Source organism: Nothoprocta perdicaria, unplaced genomic scaffold (genome assembly GCF_003342845.1).
Source record: "Nothoprocta perdicaria isolate Ctin4 unplaced genomic scaffold, notPer1 scaffold_223, whole genome shotgun sequence".
Classification (NCBI taxonomy): Eukaryota; Metazoa; Chordata; class Aves; order Tinamiformes; family Tinamidae; genus Nothoprocta; species Nothoprocta perdicaria.
Genome location: NW_020455431.1, coordinates 908,916 through 929,987, shown reverse-complemented (window position 1 = coordinate 929,987; position 21,072 = coordinate 908,916). Strand labels below are relative to the sequence as shown.

Here is a 21,072-nt window from a genome sequence, read left to right as displayed (position 1 = left end):
ACCCCCCTGCAGCATCCCCTGCTCCTCACAAATTTGAACCAAAGATGTGAGATCTCATCATCAAGATGGGGGACCACATGGAGATTTTATAGGGGCCGTTGCAAAGATTAGTTTTATCTAAGTGTTGCAGAGAGGTGAGTTAAGGACAGAGAAAACATACTGTGCATTACTTTCCCTAGTTTTGCAGGCTTTGATTATAACAATGCCTTTGAATCTTTGATAAATATATTTTTATGTTTTTTAGTTTTTTTTTTTTTTTTAATTTTTCTACTTCTCATAGCCCATAGATGCTCATAGATGGAGTTTTGTCCAAGCTCTCTAATGTCTGACCTTGCTGGCTGTAAATATTTTAAACAGCTCCATGGATGTTTCAAGCCTGTGGCTTCTTGAGGCATAACACACAAGGGGCTGCCTCATGAACACATCGCACTTAGACTCACAYAGACGTGGCAGCAAGTGAAGGTGTTAAAAAAATACGCTTGAAGGTCAAAGTGACAGGTCTTGTTAGGAGATTACTGCAAGAGCTCTCTTGAAAAATAATCTCTAACAATTTATTTTCAATTTTATATGCAATTTTGCAAGTTGTGTTGAGGCAGCGTAAAGATTACATAGATGGTAGTTATTTGTGCAATATTTAGCTTTAAAAAGCGGCTGAGTCCCTTATGTTTTTATTTTCCATCATTAGTAATGTTTATGCTGGCGTAGCATGCAATTTCTGAAAATGAAATGTTTTTGGATAGTGAGCTGGGATTACCTGGAGCACATAAATAATGCATAGTGTAATTCATTTGAAAGCCTCAGTGTTATCTTTTTTGGTCTTAAGTGGGATAATACTGGAGTAATAATTTGGAGCAATTTATTCAGATACTCAAAGGTGCTTTGTGGAGGATGAAGATTTGTTTGTTTTAAGTATTTCTCAAAAAWTCCTTCCTTTTTCGCTATTTTAATTTTGTCATCATATCTGTAAAAGATCATTATAATTTTCTTTTGCATGGACACGCATCAAAGTGTCACTCATGTCCAACCCTCAGTAGGYTCTTCGATGGCAGCCCTTTGAAGACAGAGCAGCTAATAGAAAAGGCACTCTCATTCTGTGATACAGTCTCTTAAAACGTCTTACCTGCAGGTTCATCTGTCCTACTTACTATGTTTTGCTTTAGAAACAATGCTTTTTAGTAGGTCCTGTTGCATTCATACTGGTTTTTGGATAGCAGACCAAGRTCCACACATAGCACCATCTCAATGTGCTCCTCAAGACTGTTTCCCGGTTGTCTGCTTGAACACYATCTGTCCCTGGCAGAAGTTACCTTCAAATACCTAACAAAACAGGTCATGGGAAAAAAGAACAGAATCTTCCAGGATGTAATGGTGTTAAGATGCCCTGCTTCTTTAACTCCGTTAATGATTTCCYGCATAGCACCCAGGAAGCTTGGAGCGTTTAGGTAGACTCTGCAACGCTGAGATCTTTCCTTTTGAGGACTCCTGTTACCTGCCCGAGCAAGCACGAAGAGCAGTGCTAACTTGCRAGGAGAAGTTTAATGGAGAGCTTGAACAATGTGTGAAAGCCGGTACGGGTTCGTAATGACCCGGCAAGCGGTGCTGATGAAATCTGCAGGAGACAATAAAGTGAGTCATGCGGCAAGGAGCTCTGGAAACAGCAGTGCGAAGCAGTGCCACTAAGAAAAAGAAAAGGTAACCAAGAGCAGGAAATAAAAAGAGCATCTTGGAGAAAAGCCAGGCTAATGCATCCAGAGAAATATAATCGGAAATGCAGACATACATGGGAGGAGAATCTGTAAAAGTCATAAGGCTGAAAGAGATGCAGAGATAGTGGACAGCAAATTAGATAGAAGTCTCTGCAATTTGGCCAATTTGGGCTGCACGTGCAAGAAATGACACGTGATGGATTAAGGATGCATTAGGCCTTTCTTGGAGGACTGTTCAGCTCTGGGGATGAGAGAAAATTGGGGGCATTAGAGTGGTTTCAGCAAGGGAAAAAAGGGTTATGATGTAAAGGAAATGCTGAAATACAGGTTGATTATAGGAGCCTACAAACATCTAAACATGCARACCTGAGTGAAACAGCAGTGTGTGTCCTGGCAGATGATAATCTCAGTGGACTAGCAGGAAAAGCCATTTTGGTGGTRGTCAGAGTGCCATGCTTGGAGACAGCACAGTCAGAATACAGGTGGAGCCAAGTGCTGAAGTGATATAAGGGAATCTGATTATATCAGGTTCGCATTTGTTCTTGATTACAGAACAGTTGAGGTTGCAAGGGACCTCTGGAGACCACCTAGTCCAAGCCCTCTGCTCAAGCATTCATTGACAAGAAGCAACTGAACCTTGGGCCAGCTGAAGCATTGACCCTCTCCTGTGGGTCCCTGATATTCACAGTAAACAGTGGGAATTCCAGTCACCTCTTCCAGTTTGGGAAGACGAGGCCCCAGGAGAGGTGGCTGCTGGGCTGCAGCAGTGTCCCAGCTCAAACTGCTCCTGCCCSTGGTCCAGCACCCTCAGGATTTTCTTCAGCTAGTAACACGAATAGAAAGGAATTGAAAATATTGTTTAAAGGGTTTGTAAATCACTAGGAGCCACTTGTTTCTCCTGTGAGAATTTGGTCTGGTTACTGTTCTCAGAGAAGTTTTTAGCATTTTGTATCTTCACTTTGTGATTCTTTTTTAAATGCAGCAAAGGAAAGTAAAGGAAGTAAAATCTATTCTACTGTTTTCCTGGAGGCAGACCACTTTTTTGTGTGAAAAGGGCTATCTGAAATTTCCTTATTTTTCAAATCCAAAAAAAAAATCCTTTTTTTTTTTTAGTCTTAGTCTTAGTCTTTAGGCTCCCCTTTAGAAATACTGTAAGGTTATTTATCTTTCAGTCCTATTAAAGAGAGCCAGCAGAAGGGGATTGGTGAATGCTTGCAGTCAACCATGAGAGTTTACAGATGTTGCCTTTCATTTCTTCCTCTCTGTCTTTCACTGCACTAGTTAATTCAAGAGTGTTTAAAAGTCTACACGATTGAGAGTGAAGTGGGGATCAGCGGAGGCGTCGCTGCTGCGTTTGCCCCCCAAAATGCTGCCCCGAGGCCATCAGGAGCTCCGGCCACCCCAGGGGTCTGCATGACTGTGTGTCCTAGCAGCACTTCTGTGTGTGGGGAGCAAGCCCAAAACCTAGTTTACGACCTTGAGAAGCAGAGAGGGAGCAAAAGAGCCTCCAAAGCAGCACTTTTAACAGCACTTTTTTCCTCGCCCCCTTTCAAAAGTTTTTGTTTTATTATATCTGACACCAGTCAAGGAGATAGGAAGCTCTTATGACCTTAATACAAATAAAACAGTAGTGCTTAAAGAAAGAATGATTCACTCTAAATCTCTAGGCTGATGATCTGACAGAGAATTTAAAAATAAAATTACACATTATTTTTTCCTTATCTTGTTTAGCTGTGTCAATCCATTTGAAGCCTGATTCTTACTTAGTAGGAAAAAAAGAATACCTACAGCAATGAACCCATCTGTCTGTCATGCTGTTTATCTGTCTATCTATCTATCCCCTAAAGACTTTTAAATGTTGTTTTTTATTTTTATGCTGTTAGTGAAAATCAGTTGTGACATTTTCTGTTTAGGCTGCTAAAGGTTTTGGCAGATAGAACATGGATTTTGTCTTTTGATGGTGAATTCGTTTCAGCATTTATTGCAAAGTCCTCCAATGTTTAAACGTGTAGTGATAGACAAGTAAAACTCCTGCTGTGCTAAACTCCACCAGGTCTCTTCAGCAGTTCTGCTATTCAAAAAGAATTGGATCTTGTTTCATCTGTTTTTAATAACTGCGAATCTTGCTTGCTGTTTATGTCAGAACTAAAGCCAATTGAGTGTTTCACTTTGACAAATAGAGCCTAACTTTTTTTTTTTGTTTTACTCTTAAAAACAGCCACTCCATTTATTATATTCTTATCCTTTAGAAAAGGTGAGGGGTTCATGCATCATCTTATATGAATTTCAGTGTTACAGTTTAGATATGAAACAGAAGTAAAAATCTGGCCTGCAAAAATGCTGGCCATAGGAAAGAATCCATCCGGACTTGTTTGCTGGCCAAGGTTTGGCTGTTGAGGAAGCTACGGTTTGGGGTGATCATCTAGGGTTGTGTCCGTGGGGCTCTGCAAAACCTGTTTCCACTGTCRAGGGTCTGATAGTGTTTTTTTGAGCAACAGAAAATGAGAGAAAAGTGAAGTCTGGCTCAGAGGTTGGACGTTAACCTGGGGCCTCCTCTGTTGCATTGGGCAAGTGGTTTGGCTAGGTCTGTAGGAGGTGTTTGGTGGTCCCAAGTTCCTCGGCCTCTGGAAGTTGTTAGCACCATGGAGGCTTAACAAGGTGTCCAAGCTGATGTGCATTAAATACTGGCAGCTGTTAATGTGGGGCACAGAAGTATTGTAGAGAAAGCAGTAGGGTGGGAGTAAGGTGGACAAGGTAGGACCCTTCTCGTGTGCGTTTGCCAACACACTTGTGGTGTCACCAGGAGGAATCATGGGCCAGGACCCCTGCGTGCAACCACTGAGATGATGCTTGCTTGGGGGTTTCCTTGTATTCCTTTTGCCAGGAGAAAGGAGAAATCTGCATGGGGGGATTCTGGGTGGTAGACAGCAAAAATATCACATCACCCTCTGCTGCTGYGGCCGGTGTTTTTCACGTACATTCTGTGAGGTGAATGTGAAATTTGAATGTTTAGACTGCCTGCATCGGCTTCAGAAATCAGCGGGGTGAGGGCAACCTGGTATCAAATGAGTCAACTTTATCCTTGTCGGTAACTGTTAATACCATTTTTATAAAACAGGTTCATGTTAGAAGTATATTTCTTTTCATGGAGAAACCAAAGGWTTCTGTTGCTTTCTTAATCACCTGTTAAGCTTTTCAAATAAGATGMTAAGCATTCAGAAGCCTTGAGGTATGAGGAGCCATAGAAGTTGCTCAGCTCTAGTTTGCTCATAGAGGCCAGGCAAAACTCTGAACGTCCTTGCTCTGCAAGTGGCTCTGCAAGTTCAACATCAAACCAAACGTCATAAATTSCTGCCAAGCTGATTGCAAAGTTTAATTCCGTCAAGCATATCTTCCAACTTGATTGAGCTTCTTTAAAGCAGTTTACTCTAAAAAGCATTTTCCATTAAAATATGCACAGTGAAAAGTGATTCACAATGTAGCACTTTGCATTTGACAAAAAATACTTCATGCATCTGTTTATTTGCTTTAATATTTTACTAACCAACAAAACAAAATAACACAGATCTTTGTAACGTAATGCTGAAAAAAAAGTGTTTGGTTGCCAAGTATTGATGTTCCCATGATATTTCCTAGATACTGAAAGCTAAAGCAAACTGGAATGATGCTGCAGGGCTGGTAAAGGAAACACAGTGTGTGGAGATTAAACAACTGCAAGGCAGACATGTACTGCAAATGAGTCTGTACAGGCTGTTGGCTCACTGGGCTGAGCACTTGTTAGGCATTTATTGCGTATTTTGGCCAAGTACAGAATGTAGAAAATCTGCATGGAAGAGAAGGGGTCTTGTTCTTTTTTTAAGGCAGTTTCTTATAGCTGATGCTTCAGAACTGTCTTTTCAAACTTAGAAAGCAAAACACACAGTGGCAAAAACAAAGTTACTGATTAGGCTTATTAAATCTCAGTTGATCATTGCTACAGGTTTGCAGTGTTTTCCCAGCGTGACATTATTCTGTGATAGCTTCACCCTGAGTGCTTTTGTTCCAGCTAAGGTCGGTTTGAATGGCAGAACAACTCGGCAAATTCAGTGCTATGGGTTTTTGAAGTGGAGATTTCAGCCCAAACATCCTTCTCTTTGCATGTGGAGGGGAGCCCTTCTGGTTGGAGATGGATGAGCACGGCACGGGGGCTAGGAAGGGCCTGGACATGTGAAGTCTCACAGTATTTCCTAGCACTTAAGTAGCTCAGGTCTTCTAGGAATATTAGTTTTATCTTCAGTGAGCGTTTCGCTTACCTTGCAAGAAGTTGAAGTTTGGAAAAGAAAAAAATAGCAGCAAAAAAAAAACCTGAAAGTTTTTTTTTTATTGATCTACAGATATATCTTAGTGTGTAGAAGGATTTAAACTACAATGGGAATTTGCTTTCTTCTCTGTTCAATGCAACTGTTATTTCATGCCATAGTTCTAGTGCAAACTCTTTGAGGTACAAACAAAGAAGTCGAGATTTACTTGAGACAGATAAAGTTTGTTTCATGTTTTACTCATTTTTACAAGAGTTGCACTAAAATCTGCTGTATGTCAAAAACTGCCAGAAAGCCTTGACAGGCTACAATGACAGAATATGAACTGTAAGATGGGAGGGAGGAGAATATTTAAATAGGACAGTATCTAAGAAATATTTATTGCAGTATTTGCGCATTTCCTGGTCAGCTGAACACCATTTACTGCTCTGCAGTCCATATCTGAATAATGATGGTAGAAAGTAGCTTGCAAGACACATATATTGCACATCCTCCTCTGAAAGATCTGACTTTGTCTTTAGCTGTACCTTTCCAAGGAAGCACCATTGCAGCTGTTGGAGCTTTTGAGTATTTTCATGTGTGCAAAGCTAAGGATGTGCGTGAGCAGTTTTGGGATGGGGCCTTGTGGCTGTGTGAGTTTTCTCTGTTCAGCAGAGGAAGGGGCACAGTTTAGCACTAGGAATCCCTTGCTYTGCTTTTCACACCTATTTATCCAGAAGCTGGATCTCTGGTGGCTGAAGAACTAGCACTGGAAGCCACCAGTTCTTAACAGGGAATAGTGAAAAAAAAAAAAGAGAAGGGATGAGGATTTTTAAACAGATTTTGTGCTTTTTGCAGTGTGTTTGGGCAAGGAATTACCCTTACTAATTGTGAATTACAGAAGGTTCAGCCTCCTGGCTTCTCAAGATTGAGGTCAACCCTCTGCGTGTTCAGGTGAGGGCTTTGGGAGAGAGGCCTTTGGGAGCCATCTGGATGGTCTGCAAGCCAAGGCCRGGGAAATGCACTCCCTGCAGGATGGGCTCTGCCTCTGCCCTCCTGGGCCTCAGCTGCTTGTGACCCCCATCACACTTGCCAGCTGACCCCCTTTTCTAAGTGCCCGCTAGCCAAAGGGTAGTAGGAAGGACCGATGAGGCCCCTTGGCTTATTTAGGCTGTTGCAAACTGAGGAGCAGTGGCCCAGGAAGAGCTGCAGAGCTGCAGGGTGGCAGGAGCGGTGACGGGCATCTGGAACGTGGGGTGGAGCTGTAGCCTCCCTCCTGGTTTTCCATGGAGCTGCTCTGCTCGCAGCCCCATGCCCTTGACTGCGGGCAGCCCTGAGATGCACTGGTTTAGCATAAAAAGGTATTTTTTAATKGATCTGTCTAAACCAGAGCGAGAGACCACAAGAGAGACATCTCCCCYGTAGTTTGAGTGAGGTTTCTATTGGTTAATTTCTGTCTGTTAACACTAATATTAAACTATATTAAAGCAAACCAACAATTAAATGAAAATGTCTGCTTTGCCAGTAGCTTTCCACTRTTCTAGTGAGCTGAACTTAATTAGAGCAGTGCAGCATGGACCTTAAACAAGACRTAGGAGAAGATAGTGCTGTCAGCACCCTATGTTAGAAACTGTTTCCTCCTTTCTTGAGAGGGTTTTAAAATAGCAATTAACTTTGTTTCCATTCCTAACACTTCCCCTTTGAGTTGTCTTTTGATAAGGAAATTTTTACATTTATTACATTTTAACACACCAACTTACTGTCGGTATAAAATGCATTACTGAGGAGATACGGTTTTTATAACGTGAAGGTCTTTTGGAACTCAGTTTAATGATTCATTAGTACATAATAGTTCCATCTCCATGTGAGGAAGAACTTTCCTGTGAGGGTGCCCGAGCCCTGGCACAGGCTGCCCAGGGAGGCTGTGGTGGCTCCTTCTCTGGAGATCTTCCCAACCCGCCTGGATGTCGCCCTGTGCCCCGTGCTCTGGGTGTCCCTGCTGGAGCAGGGCTTGGACTGGATGATCTCTAGAGGYCCCTTCCAACCTCAACCATTCCGTGATTCTGCAATGAGTAAGCACAAACTTATAATATATAACAATGTACTTTCTAAACTTGTATCTCATTTGTAGCCATTTTCCCAGTGAGTTGTACTATTTTTGTACTTTATTATGCATACATGCTTATACCCAAGTGGAGATTTCCATGCAAATATCTTGGAAGGCTGGAATGAAAGGGTATGGTTTGCTTGCTGGAGCTTTATTGTATCAGCAGTGGTTGGATCCAGACCTGTGAGTTTGTAGATTTACAAGAACTTTGACTTGAAAGGACATTCTTCTAACAGAGCATCCTGGGCTTTAGCAGAGACTTTGATTTTGAGAAATGATGTGGGACCAACTTAATTTTAACTTTAAAAAAGGCTAGATGGAATAATGTGTCTGTGTTTGCACTATGTGCTGGCATCTGGCACATTCACTTGCTGGAGTCAGTCTGCTGTTGCTTGTGACTAAAATGGAGCAAATTTGACTATATCTATTAAGTTGCTTCATCCTCTTGGTATCCCCACGTGCTGGTGAGTTCAGAGCAGGTATCGCACGCATCTTTGCAAGGGGGTAAGGAAGCCAGATGGAAGCACTCAGGACATCATAGTGTAAACAGTAGCAAAGCCTGGATTATCTTGTTAAGCAAAGCTGGGAGGAGGACCTGACAGACCTGTCTTACAGCTTAAGGAGCCTGGTTTACATAAGACAGAAGATACTCAAGTGCTTGCAAGAGTATCACTTGCCAACCTAACTTCAGCCATCAACAGAGCATGGCTTTGGTTATTAGCTAAGTATTTCCATAATGTGTGTCTGTACTTGTTATAATTAGAGCCCAACCTGCTCCTAGCTAATTACAAGCTTGCTTAGAAGTGTAGTTTATATAAAGCTTTTAAAACTTTACATGGGGAAGATACACATCCACAGGCATAATAGGAATGATGCCTTATTTTCAAACCGAAGTTTTTAGGCTTTGGTGTCTCTTTCTCCCCCTCTCCATGGGCTTTTTGCATCCTCAACCATTATTTTACTGGACATACTGTCCAAGTTTCCGCACCATTAAGACAAGGCACTGATTTTGGGGTTTTCTCTCCAGTTTCGTTCTCGCTATGGAAAGAGTAATGCAGGTGGTAAGATAGCTCTGAGCTTTGTAGGTGGAGAAGATTAATAAGTAATAATTAGATCTTTCATTAAAAAAAAGAGTTTTGAATGTCATGGAACTTTTTGTTGAACGCAATGACTAAAAAAATGTTTTCTCTATTGAGACTAGCTATGCACATAGGTAATGCTACAACTGCCTGTTTTCAGGTGAGTCCCTTAGGAATAAAGTAAAACTGGCAGTATAATGAGGTAACAGCCTTGTCAGTGAAAGGGGTGGCACTGGGATGTAGTTCCCCACTCACCTTGGTGAACCACAACCAGCGCTTTTCTGATGGGCAGCTGGCTCCAGGGATCTGGAGGAGCCCTGTGGAGAGATGTATCTTCAATATCTCACACAGCTGCAACATGAACTGCAGTGGGCTGCCGTGGACACTGTGAGCATGGACACCATGGCTGTGGGGAACATGGTATTAGCTGCACCTGGGCCATCGCCGTGCGTTACACTGAGCTCTGCATCAGCCAAGACCATTTCTCAGGGTGACTCTGAGGAGCTGTGTTGCAAAAGCAAGGCCAGATGGTCCTGACGTGATCACCATAGTCCATCCAAGGTGTTTTCTCTATTTATTCACTAACTTCTTTYCTCCACTTCCAAATACTGCTCTCTCAGGAATGAAGGATGTCRGAGAGGGAAGGTAACTGGAGCCTGCAGAGCTTACGCTCTTGACTTTTGACATCTTTGGTCCAAGAAGATGCTTATGTAGCCTCCAGCTTCTTAGGAAGAAAAGCAGAGTGAATAACTCTCATATGTGGTTAAGGAAAGGACACGTGTAGAAGAACTCCTGATGAATTGTCTCTCCTTGTTTCTGTCTAGCCATATTTGAATTTGGAATTAGTTTGATTATTCAGGTCAGATCAGATTTAGGTCAGTTGTGATGGATTTTTTCCAAATACAGTTCCCTCGATTCCTACTGTAAACGCTTACCAGATGACATGATGTGAAACTGGAACAGACTCGAGCTGTGTGATGACCGAATAAAATCTCAGTGGGAACTACTTCCCCGTTCCTCAGATCAGTTTCTCATGTAATAAATTCTGTATCCAAAATTGTATCAAATACTTTTCTGACAAGAGTTCATTTTTTCCTAACAGACAAATCCCAGCAGGGCTATTTATAAGAAGCCTCTCTCTTGTGTTTGCTCTCACATGCCTGTTACTCAGACCAACACTGAAGAACAAATATATGCAAAAATTTAACTCAGCGCCTGTGCCCCTGCTGTTGGATCCACCTTGTTTTGTCTTGCCTGACATGCTCTGCTACGTGCCTTTGATATTCTCCTCTCAGTAAGAATTGTCATGGGAAATCACCATTAAAGAGCTCTCCCTGAAGGAATAAGCCGGGTTTATTTGGTGACACCTTTTCTTTGCAGACCATTTCAGCGCTTTGTTCTGCCCGGTCCTGTCATGGCCGTGAGGGACAGAGAGGAGTGATTCCAGTGAATGAGGCCGTGCCCGTGCCAGGAGCTGTAGACTGAACCAGGCTGAATCTCCCACAACAGGCAGCGTCTTGAGCACCTGGGGCAGTGCTTGGTGTAACCTTAGGCCTGGAAGGAGCAGGCTAGTTCGTATTGCAAACACAGAGCTGGTCACAGAGAAAGCTGCTTAGTTGTTTTTTAGTATTAAATGGAGAGCCGCATTGGTTCTGCAGCTTTACCTCGTAAAACGAAATTTAAACATTACTCAGAACTTTTAAATAGACCAGCTGTTATGCACATCCTGGCATGTTAAAGGGAAGTCCTGGCCCCAGACTCCCCATAGATGGATATTGTTAACATACTGCGACACCCATCTTGCCTACATCTAACCAGGGAGATAAGAACAACAGTCTTAAGTTTTAAAACGTCCTGGTGTATCTAGGTCAGAAGAGTACAGTGGGTCTTCCCTATGTGCCATCTTATTTGCTGCAAAGTTAAATCATTGTCCTGCCATTAAACAGCTTGATTAGATGTGTTCTATGCGTGTCTCAAAATATGTGATGTTTTAAAGCTRTGTTTGCTGTCTAAATAAGAGGTTTGCCTTAATTGGCTGTTGTAAATTACAAGCAAGAAGGAATGATTTATTGCTTATAATTAGAAATGAGTTACGAAGAGAAATGTTGGTAATCATAAAATAAAGCTTGGAATATATTGATTTCCAGATGGCTGGCAGTGAAATTGCTCTTTAATGTATAATAGACTAGACCCAAGGAAAAAAAAAAAGTATCATCCATCGTTACTCCTTGATGGATTACTTGTATGAATCTATAGTTACCTGGATTTTAAAATTCCAGTTTTGGCTGCATAATCTGATGAGAGGTACTTCATTTGTACAGTTGGAGGTAGTGGAAATGGTGAGTTCATATTTTGCCTAGGATGATTTTTGTCCTTGCAGTGTCAACAGGGAAGATGCGGTGATAAATCTGACATCACCTTTGGGTACAGCCGTCTCTGTGGGTTGTTCTCAGAGGCTGCTGGTTACCAAGATGTTTTTCTTCTCATCTCTTGCCTCATTAGMTTTTTTTATGAGGTTGAGATTGATCAAAACACCTATCCAAAAGCAAATATTTATAATCCACTTTGCTTGAGTCTAAAGAAATATATTTATACCACAAGAAAAGACAGCAGTGCTCCTGTGGAGAACTTTTTGACAGAGTAACATCTCTGCTGGGTGACGACGTGTTCACTTGACTGCTTGAATTTAATATCTGTTACTCTCATTCCAAGCACGATTTAAAAAATATTTGTATTTGCCTTATGTGGTCTGTCCTGCTAATGTTTGTGCTTCCTGTCGTAATAGATGCGTTCTGTGCTGTTGCTGTTTGAAACACTGCAAGAGAGTTAGACATATCTGGATCGTCACCATATGAGTTGTCTCACACCCACGTTTCGAAAGTGACACATCATTAGACTTGCTTAGCTGAGGCCATCCTGATTACTCATCTGCCTTCATCAAAATGCTTCGTAGAATCCTTATTTCAAGTAGTTTTTCTCCCAGCAAAGTGCAGATCTGCCTTGCTGCCATCGTTTCGTCTGGAAAACTTTCCGTAGGGAAAGGAAGGGCATATTTTAAACCAGTATTTTCCTGAAAGGTGGAGAGATGAGCTCAGCGGGATCTTTATTGACAAACCCAGGAAGAAGGTGTGTCAACCAGAAATATTAGATCAGTCAGCCCTTCTTGTCCTGGAGCAATTGTAATTTCCCATGGTCTGCAGCAATTTCCTTTAGAACGTGATACGTGCAGAGATTATTTTGGATCTGCTGTTGTAGCATAATTTCATTTGGTCCCAATCAGATGGCCTTCGATTTCACTCTTTTCATTCTTGCTGAAAAATCTTTTGTTTTAGCCACTGAAAAGAACAGCAGGTTGCCATCTTACAGCGTCTAGCTGAGGAATGAATGCTCCAGCTACACAGAAAATTATTGCCCATTCTGAGCTGGCTTCTTGAAAACAACAGATCTTGGTAACCTCTGCCCCTCTCAGCAAAGCCTAGAGCAGAGGTTTGGGTCACTGTTCATTAGCAAAGTTTGTACTTTTTAAGCTAGCTACAGAAGTGTATCGGTCCGTGGTGCTTACTTCTCTGCTGATAAGTATTTCCTGTAGTGAATGTTAGAGGTTCTTATTTTTTTCCTGTTTTCCCTTGTGAGTTCTTGGTCTCTAGGTACTTAAGTCTGGATATTTGCTAGAAGAGGCCASTCTCATTAGCGCTGAAGATGTTCTCGGCGCTGTGTTATCTGATGCGGTGCTGCTGAAAGTCTAGCTCCTCTGATCCAGCATTAAAGAGGACTGGGCTGGAATCAAAAGTGGGAGCAATTGCTTGTTTCGCTGCTTTTTTTTTTTTGTTGTCCCTTTAACTTTGCTTAATCTCCTTGCAGAGGCCCTTGCTGTGCTTTTGCTCACTTGAAAACAGGAGGGAAGCAGAGGGCACATTGGTGCGGCCAGCGCAGTCCGTAGAGGCGTTGATGTTGCAGTTTGATTTGGGCAGTGCTCACGGGAAGGCCCCGCAGCACCTTATGCAGTGCAGCCCAGGCTTGCTCTCCAGGGATCTGCCAGCATCTAGGACGCTTCAGGTCCTGCCTGCTGAGCCCGTAAGTGCCACTCACACAGCRCCCGGGCTAGCCAGGAGCTCGGCATGCCTGGAGCTGCCGTCAYTACAGAGCAGCTGCAGCCTTCAGCCCGTGTCTTTTGGTCTTTGCTGACGTCTCTGCAGTCCTGTCACTGGAGAGTGATCCAGAGCAAGTCTCTGAGGTGTCTTCACTGACTGCAGGGCTGTGCTGTGCTACGTGGTGGTCCAAAAGCCAAAAATAACGACCTGCACCTGTGGTGTCGGGATGAGAATGCCTTGCCTTAGAATCTGATGTTGTTTTCTGCGGCTGCGGTGCCCTTCCTGGTGTGCCACGGTGCATCCTTACATCCCTTACATCCCTTACATCCTCAGTGACAGGATAAGGGGTAATGGGTGTAAGTTCCAACATAGAAAGTTCCATCTCCATGTGAGAAAGAACTTCTTCCCTGTGAGGGAAGAAGCCCTGGCACAGGCTGCCCAAGGAGGCTGTGGAGTCTCCGTCTCTGGAGATCTTCCCAACCCGCCTGGCTGCCGCCCTGTGCCCCATGCTCTGGGTGTCCCTGCTGGAGCAGGGCTTGGACTGGATGATCTCTAGAGGTCCCTTCCAACCTCAACCATCCTGTGGTTCTGTGGTCCCAACGTCTTATTCAACCCATCAGGCAGCTGCTCATCTATGGCACAGTGAGCAGTGCCCTGGCCCCGTACCTCGAGGAAGGGGAACAGCTCTTGGAAGCACCAGGGCTTGCCCTGCTGTGGCTGGAGAAGGGGGTTGGGTGTCCAGGCAGAAGTGCAGCCCCATTCTGATCCATATTCTGGGAGAGAGCCGTGGTCCAAGGCCAAAGCATTTACTGTTCTCTTACACTAACAGCAAAATGATGGCTCGGTATCTCCTAATGCTGTCATGTTCCAAAAAGGAGCATTAAATCCTTGCAAAGAGGCAATTCCCGGCTTTCCGGTAAGGATAACATTGACGGTACCTAATTAAAGGGCACGTTTAGCTGGGGTAAACATTTATATTAATTTCCTTCTCGCACAGATGTCTGGTAAACTGACTTCCTGAGGCAAAACCATCTGGCCTCAGGTGGGAGGAGTAGTGCAACCRGCACGAGGAAGCTGGGCCTGTCTCTCGCTGAACTGCTCCTAAATAGCCTTTTATTTCTTGTCACAGAAGCTGCACGGGCATGAAATGCCCGTGGTACGGTTCTGTAGGCTTTATGGCATTTGTTTTAGATGACCTGCGTAATTATACTTGTGTTTCCAGGCTCCAGAGCATCTCCGCTTCCCATCGGGGATGCTGTGTTTGCGTGTAACATTCGTCTGTGTGGAAGGCAGCAGTAAGAGATGCTCTGCTTGGACGGATTAAATTAAAATTTAGTCAGGAACAGAGCTTTTGGGTGAGCTCCCAAATTACTTCCAGGATTTCGTGGAGGAGATTGCTGTGGCATCATAAACCTTCCGGTGGCGGCGCGGCCCAATACAAGATCCATCTTTTTATTGCCTCGTGGTGCTCTTTCTGTTTTGTGTGCTGTGCCGTGTAATCTTTTGTTATTAAATAATAAGCAAGAGAAAAACAGTTGTTTGTCACAGCCAGCTTGTTTTTCACAGAATCTGCTCACTTGGAAAGTTGGGGCTGTGTGATGCTCAGCCCTGTCAGAATCCATTATCACGAATCTCCTTTCAAAGCTGGTGGGACGGTGCCACGCGCGGAGCCGCCCCGATGGCCCCTGCCCTGCCCTGTGCCCTGATGGGGTTTGTTGAGAGCACGGCCACATTTTCTGCTTCCAGGGCTGCACGTGCTGGCTGATGTGAGCGGAATGGGATGTGCACCATGCTTGACGTGGTCTGGACCATGTGTATTGCACTTGGGGCTCTGTGAATCCTGCTTTTTTTCCTGTAGGTGCTGTAGTGAGTAGCAAAGTTCGTAGTGAAGGTGCCCCAAGTTGGAAGTTGTGGAAAATGGTGAACGGCTTCTGCGCCATTTAGGACACGTCAGCACAACGTCACATTTTAAAGCGGGACCACTGGAACGCTGTGTCCTACACTGAGCTTTATAAAAATCGGGTCCGATACCTCAGAGATACACCCATGTTTGAAGCCGTTTGGGTGCTCCTTAACGCCCAGACCTGCGCCAGGCTCGAAGAGGGCAGCGCTTTGCCGCGAGGAGGCTGCTCGCTTGCCAGCCCGGGCGCAGGAGGAGGCCGGAGCTGCAGCCCTGGCAGCCGCCCCTGCTGTCCCATATGGCTGCGGCGGCAGCAGCTGCTCCGCTTTAAGGAGGTCAGGACACTGGGGCAGTCAAGAAGCAAAACAAAACCCCTGCGCCACTATAAAGCCTTCCACAAAAGTTTTGTACTGTAATATTAGGGTTTTTTTGCATGGACACAGTGATGCAGTCAGCCAAGGGAGAGAAATCACCTGTTTTTCTTTTATTATTTTAATCAAAGGCATAATTTTAGGGGGAGAATAAACTTTATTTCTCTCTTTGTGATGTTTCTAAGTTTTTTCAGCTTTCCCTGTTCATGTCTGTTGGCAGCACACATTAATTTAGGTGCAGTGAGCTGAGCTTTGCTGTGGCCAGTGCAAGAAAATCCTTGGGAGGCACCGACGGGCAATGTGTGTCAGCCCAGCGGGTGCAAAAGGAGAGTCCAGCCTAGTGTGAGAGAGAAACGATATTATCCACATTAAATGACAGCACTGTATTTCTAATAACGATRTGAAAAAGTATGCTTTGTGAGCAGTTAATGTGGAATAGAAATACAACCTTAATTTCAGTATAGGTGTGAAAGTTGCTCAGTGCTGAAAAATGGTATAAAATGGCTCTCAGATTTAGCATTAGAGTTTACAAATTGGCTTTTCTTAAGCATGAAGCTTCTTATTTTCATTAGGGGACCGTTTTAATTAAGATGAACCCGGTCTGTTTACTCGTGGCTTCCTATAGCTGTGATTGTTTCCCTCACTGTGTGAGCACGTGTGTAATTTGCTCCAAAGGACATGTCAGCAGTTTCTGATTACCTTGTGAGTCTTACTCAACAGCTTGATGCTAATTGGGGGGGGAAGGATTTCAGGGTGCTCTTGGGAGGCCTGATGTCTGCCAGCAACACGAGGCAGTAGGTGCTATCTTTGGTACAATGCAAATTGCAATAATCACTACCAGTGTTTTTAAAGTGAAGGTCCCTCGTTTCTTGCCCCTGTTGATTCTTCAGCCGTGTCACAGCAATAAAACCTGTTTCATAATTAGCATCCTTGAGCTTCGTAACCTTTTGRCATTGCTGTGTTCTGACACTTGTAAGCATCCAGACAAGGTCACTTGGCAAATGGAGGTTGACAGGATGATGCAGGTTGTCTCAAAGTTTAGGAAAAGTCTGTAACTCAAGTTAGAGAAGAAAAAGAAGATCAGAAGCCTAGGTGGAGATGTGTCTGGCTTCAAACACAGCCTCTCCAAGCCCAAAAATCCACCAAGAATTGTAGGTAATAGATAATTCATAGAATCATAGAATTGCTTGAAGTTGGAAGGGACCTCAGAGGTCATCTAGTCCAACCCCAATTCATGTAGGTAAAGAGTATCTCTTTCTTGAATTTTTTGATAATCATGAAATGTGACAAATATTACCAGTTACAGAATAATGTTTTCCAGATCATTCAGCAGTAGAGCTCCTGAAGCAGTCCCGGAACATCTTTTGTTTAGATCTGTTATATCAGTCCCCTCGGACTAGTTTGATTATCAAAATGCCTCTGAGGTCTTACAAAGCATTCCAGAAATGATGATTTTGTGAACATCTTTGGAGCTTAGCCACTATTCTGAATTATAATACTGTCTTCTCCATCAGAGTTAATGATCTAAGGTCTCYCTCTTCATTCTCTGGGGTTTTGCTTTCTACTGCTGATTATTAGAAATATATAAATAGGAAAAGAACTAGCATCTATGTGCTAATGGGAAAGGAATGACTAATAGAAAAACGAAAAGAAAGATACTGTTTATCATGAAAAAAGTACATCTCTGGAGATGTAAATTGGTATTCATTAAGCTATTTGCCTAGACTTAGTTAAAAGATATACTTGAGGAGCARTCTGAGCGAAATATCAGTAGAGAGCAAGTCATCCTTTTCATAACTAGGTATATCTAGATGAGGAGGAAAGATCAGAAGGCAGCACTAAACAGATGGATTAAGAACAGCCTTCCTAACAATAAGAAGGCAGCTGGCTATATAATTTTTTTCAGCAATGAATGATCTTTAATGACTCATAGACAATAATAGAGAGTCATTTTTCTCCCCAGAAATGCAGGGCTTTGTACCTGGTGCAGAATTTTAAAACATGTTTCATTTCTGTCATTTCTCTTTCAAGATATCTTGGATCCTCTCACTTTCAATAATGTTTGCTGTAGCCTGAGATTGCAATTATTCTGTGATGATTCTGATACCCTAGGTATATAATCTTTCTCGTATCGTGCATGTATCATGAAAGTAAAGGGAAGTCATTGCAGAGCAACTCYGGCGTGTGTGCGCGTGGCTCGCTCCCAGTGACTGCTGCCACCTGCATTGCTCAGAAAAATGGGCTGCTGTGCCCAAAGCCCCACTGCCCTGGCGCGTGCCCTGCCTCCGGCCACACGGGCAGCCTGGATACCTTGGGCTGCATTCCTTAGSCTCCAAGCCTGGGTTGCTTGGGCTCGGAATCGCTGCGGCCTCTCCTGCTGGCCCTTAGCCCTTGTATCTTTACAAAACACAGTGCTCAGCGTGATAGCACTAGCAGATGCTTTCACTGTTTGCAGTCTGAGTGAACACTCAGTGTCAAACCTTTTTTCTGTGTGTTAATACATTTTTGATGTTCACCATTTCTTCTTTTCTTTCTTTCAGATTAAGACCCTTGATTTCTACACAACTGGCTAAAAAGGCTGCTACTGAAGAGGTAGGTACAGTCTAGCAGCTCGCCCAGGGCAACACTTAGAGTTTGGAAATTCCCACAAACCTTTCTCAGCCTGGCTGTGGTTACGCGGTGAAGTCCATGCCAAAGAAATGAGAAACTGATGTCATTGGGCAGACCAGGAGCTGGTTACTGGGAACACCACAAAGCTGAGGTTACCTGTTCTCTAATCCAGGTTTGCCCTTGCATTAATCCATTAGTAACCGTAGCAGATTCAGCATATGTAGCAAGAATCACTGTTTAGGCAGACAAAAAGAGAAAAAAAAAAAGGAAGCCTGAAGGCATCTAAAACATAGCAAACAAGCAGGTRGGAGGAATAGGAGGGAGCTGAGGTTGCGTCTGTTTCTCTGCAGCCAAGAGAAGAGAAGACAAGAGAGGAGATCTCATCAATATGTCTAAGTACCTGAGGGGAGAATGTAGGCAGAAAGGGGCCAAACTCTTCTTGGTGGTGGTCAGTGATAGGACAAGGCCTAGTGGATACAAGCTGAAATCCAGGCAGTTCCATCTGCATGTGAGTAAGAACTTCTTCCCTGTGAGGGTGCCCGAGCCCTGGCACAGGCTGCCCAGGGAGGCTGTGGTGGCTCCTTCTCTGGAGATCTTCCCAACCCGCCTGCATGCCGCCCTGTGCCCCGTGCTCTGSGTGTCCCTGCTGGAGCAGGGATTGGACTGGATGATCTCTAGAGGTCCCTTCCAACCTCAACCATCCTGTGATTCTGTTTGAATTGTCCCCCCTGGGGAAGGGGGATGATGCAAAATGCTGCTTCTGGGGAGCAAGTGGTGAGCCAGGAAAGTGCTGTGCTCCCAGGGACTGCCTCAGGAGAGCGGTGAGGAAACACCACTGAAGAGGCAGCTTGCCCTAAAGAGCATGAGGTGCTCTCTCTGAGTTTTCTTTGAAAATAYAGCCACACCCCARAAAAGTTAGTGCTAGAAAGTGTCCRCTGTCATTAGCCTTCCTTGAGCAGCCTTGCACATGTGTATTTGCTGCTGGAGGGGATCATGATTATTAGCAGAGCCAGTGCACTTCCAGCRTAGCACAGTGCTTCTCCTCACTATTATATAGTCACACTGTACAAAATAGACATATGCATTTTAAATATTACAAAATAACTGCCTACTGTGTATCTCAAAACTGTTGCTAATGTGCCAAAGGAGTCTGCCATTCCTGTTTGTCACATGAATGTGTGACACTGGCACCCTTTGAGAGTGTACTAGTTAACTTTGATTGATAGTCTAACTTGCTTTCGCAAGCAGCTATGCTTACATAAAGATATATGCCAAACTGAAGGCCAAGTTGTCTGGAAGAGAATTCAGGAAGTTCTGTTTAAAGGCATTGTTTGACAGGCTTATTTGAAAATGACTAAAACCCACTGATTTTCAGAAACAATCTGATATCCTGCCTGGGGAAAGACATTTTCGCTACTTATGCTGTGCTCATTAGAAAGCCCTCCACATTTATAGAACTAATGCAGTCTGGAAGTGGACATGATAATTAGATGAAGGTCATATTTTAATTAGCATGGTGCAATTTTAAAAAATAATGACTCAGTCTTAGCTCCTTTATATTCACCCACTTTTTTTTTTTTTCAGAGCAGATGGATACTGTAAGCATAAAAATTGACATACATGATGATGCTGATTCTTCCCAAAGTTGTGTCTACTTCTGCTTACGTTTAAACCTAGGTGGACTCAATTTGATCATTCTTGAGGCAAAGCAATGGTTCCTCTAAATAATATGATTAATTTTCAACATTAAAAAAGAAAGAGATGAAAACCTTTTCTGAGTGATCTGAATACCTAAATACTTGATTTTCTATTAAAATTAATGGGTATCTTTTGCCCTATTAATGAGCTATTGGAGCAAACCCATAAGTGACTTTGAAAGTCTCAGGCAGCTTCTTTAGGTTGAGTGGCATAAATTCTGACAAGCTTGGGAACTGCTTTGATGTTTGAATAATTGGACCATCATCTTTCTGGTATAGGGACTTTCTCTTGCGTTGTCTCTAAAGTGTCTATAATTGCAGGGATTCTTGGAGTTACTGCATGACAAATAAATAAGGTAGGACTTGCAACACCAATTCAGAACTTGTTGCTGACAGAAATGAAGAAAATGCAGCAGGCCTGCAATCTCTGTAGCTAATGTGGGGTTTAAAATCTAAAGCAGCAATGATTTTTGTTGTGTTAGGAGCAGAGAAGATAGAATTTCCTGATTTCCTTCAGATCACCCATTATTATGATCCTCCTACCACTGTCTTTTCCGAGTTAACAATCACAGTTTTTTTCAGTCTCTCTGACTATGAGAGGTGACAACTCAGTGATGATAACTGATAACTAGTGACAGGTAATGTTACAAGCACTCCCAATTCCCCAAATTGCTTACATGGCAAAGCAGCATTGATGATTACTCTTTAATCTTCTCCAAGTTCCTGCTCACGGGATGTCTCTTTTGGGCTGCAGGCTTTAGTGCACAAAACTGAAATGCTTCAAGTACCAAATTGAGGTGACAAGCACCTTATTATACAGCTGGTGAAGAAAGCAACGCTGCTGTGGTGCTTCCTTGAATGTGAAAGGGAGATAGTTGCCTGCGTTGAGCATGCCATGGAAATAAGGGCTCCTGGGGCCAGCCCAGAGCCCGTCTGTACCCCGGCTCGTGCTGGGGCAGACAACACCACTTTGGGACACAGGGCTGTCCCCTTCTGGTTGCTGCATTCCCCTTAGCTCAGTCAGTGCCCTGATCACAGGATTGCCTTGCACTTTCAAGTTCATCTGTCTCCTTGCTGTGCTCCCCTTTCCCTCCTTACCTGTCATGCCTGTCTCCCTCCCTCTCTTTCACCTTTGCAGATGCTCCCTCATTTCCCCCTCCTCTTGACCTGCACTACTGCTCTGTGCTTGAAGGCAGCTCCTGAGCTCTGATCCTTCTGTAAAGTCAAGCTTAGG

The 21,072-nt window shown here is 43.6% G+C and overlaps 1 protein-coding gene across 1 annotated transcript in view; it reads left to right on the top strand.

Annotated features, from left to right (window-relative positions):
* The window catches only part of BRF1 (BRF1, RNA polymerase III transcription initiation factor subunit), a 162,416-nt gene that overhangs the window by 135,288 nt on the left and 6,056 nt on the right, over positions 1-21,072 (top strand). The window contains exon 16 of the mRNA XM_026039205.1: positions 18,072-18,123. Coding sequence (XP_025894990.1) covers positions 18,072-18,123 — 52 coding nt within the window. The remainder of the gene's footprint in view (positions 1-18,071; positions 18,124-21,072) is intronic.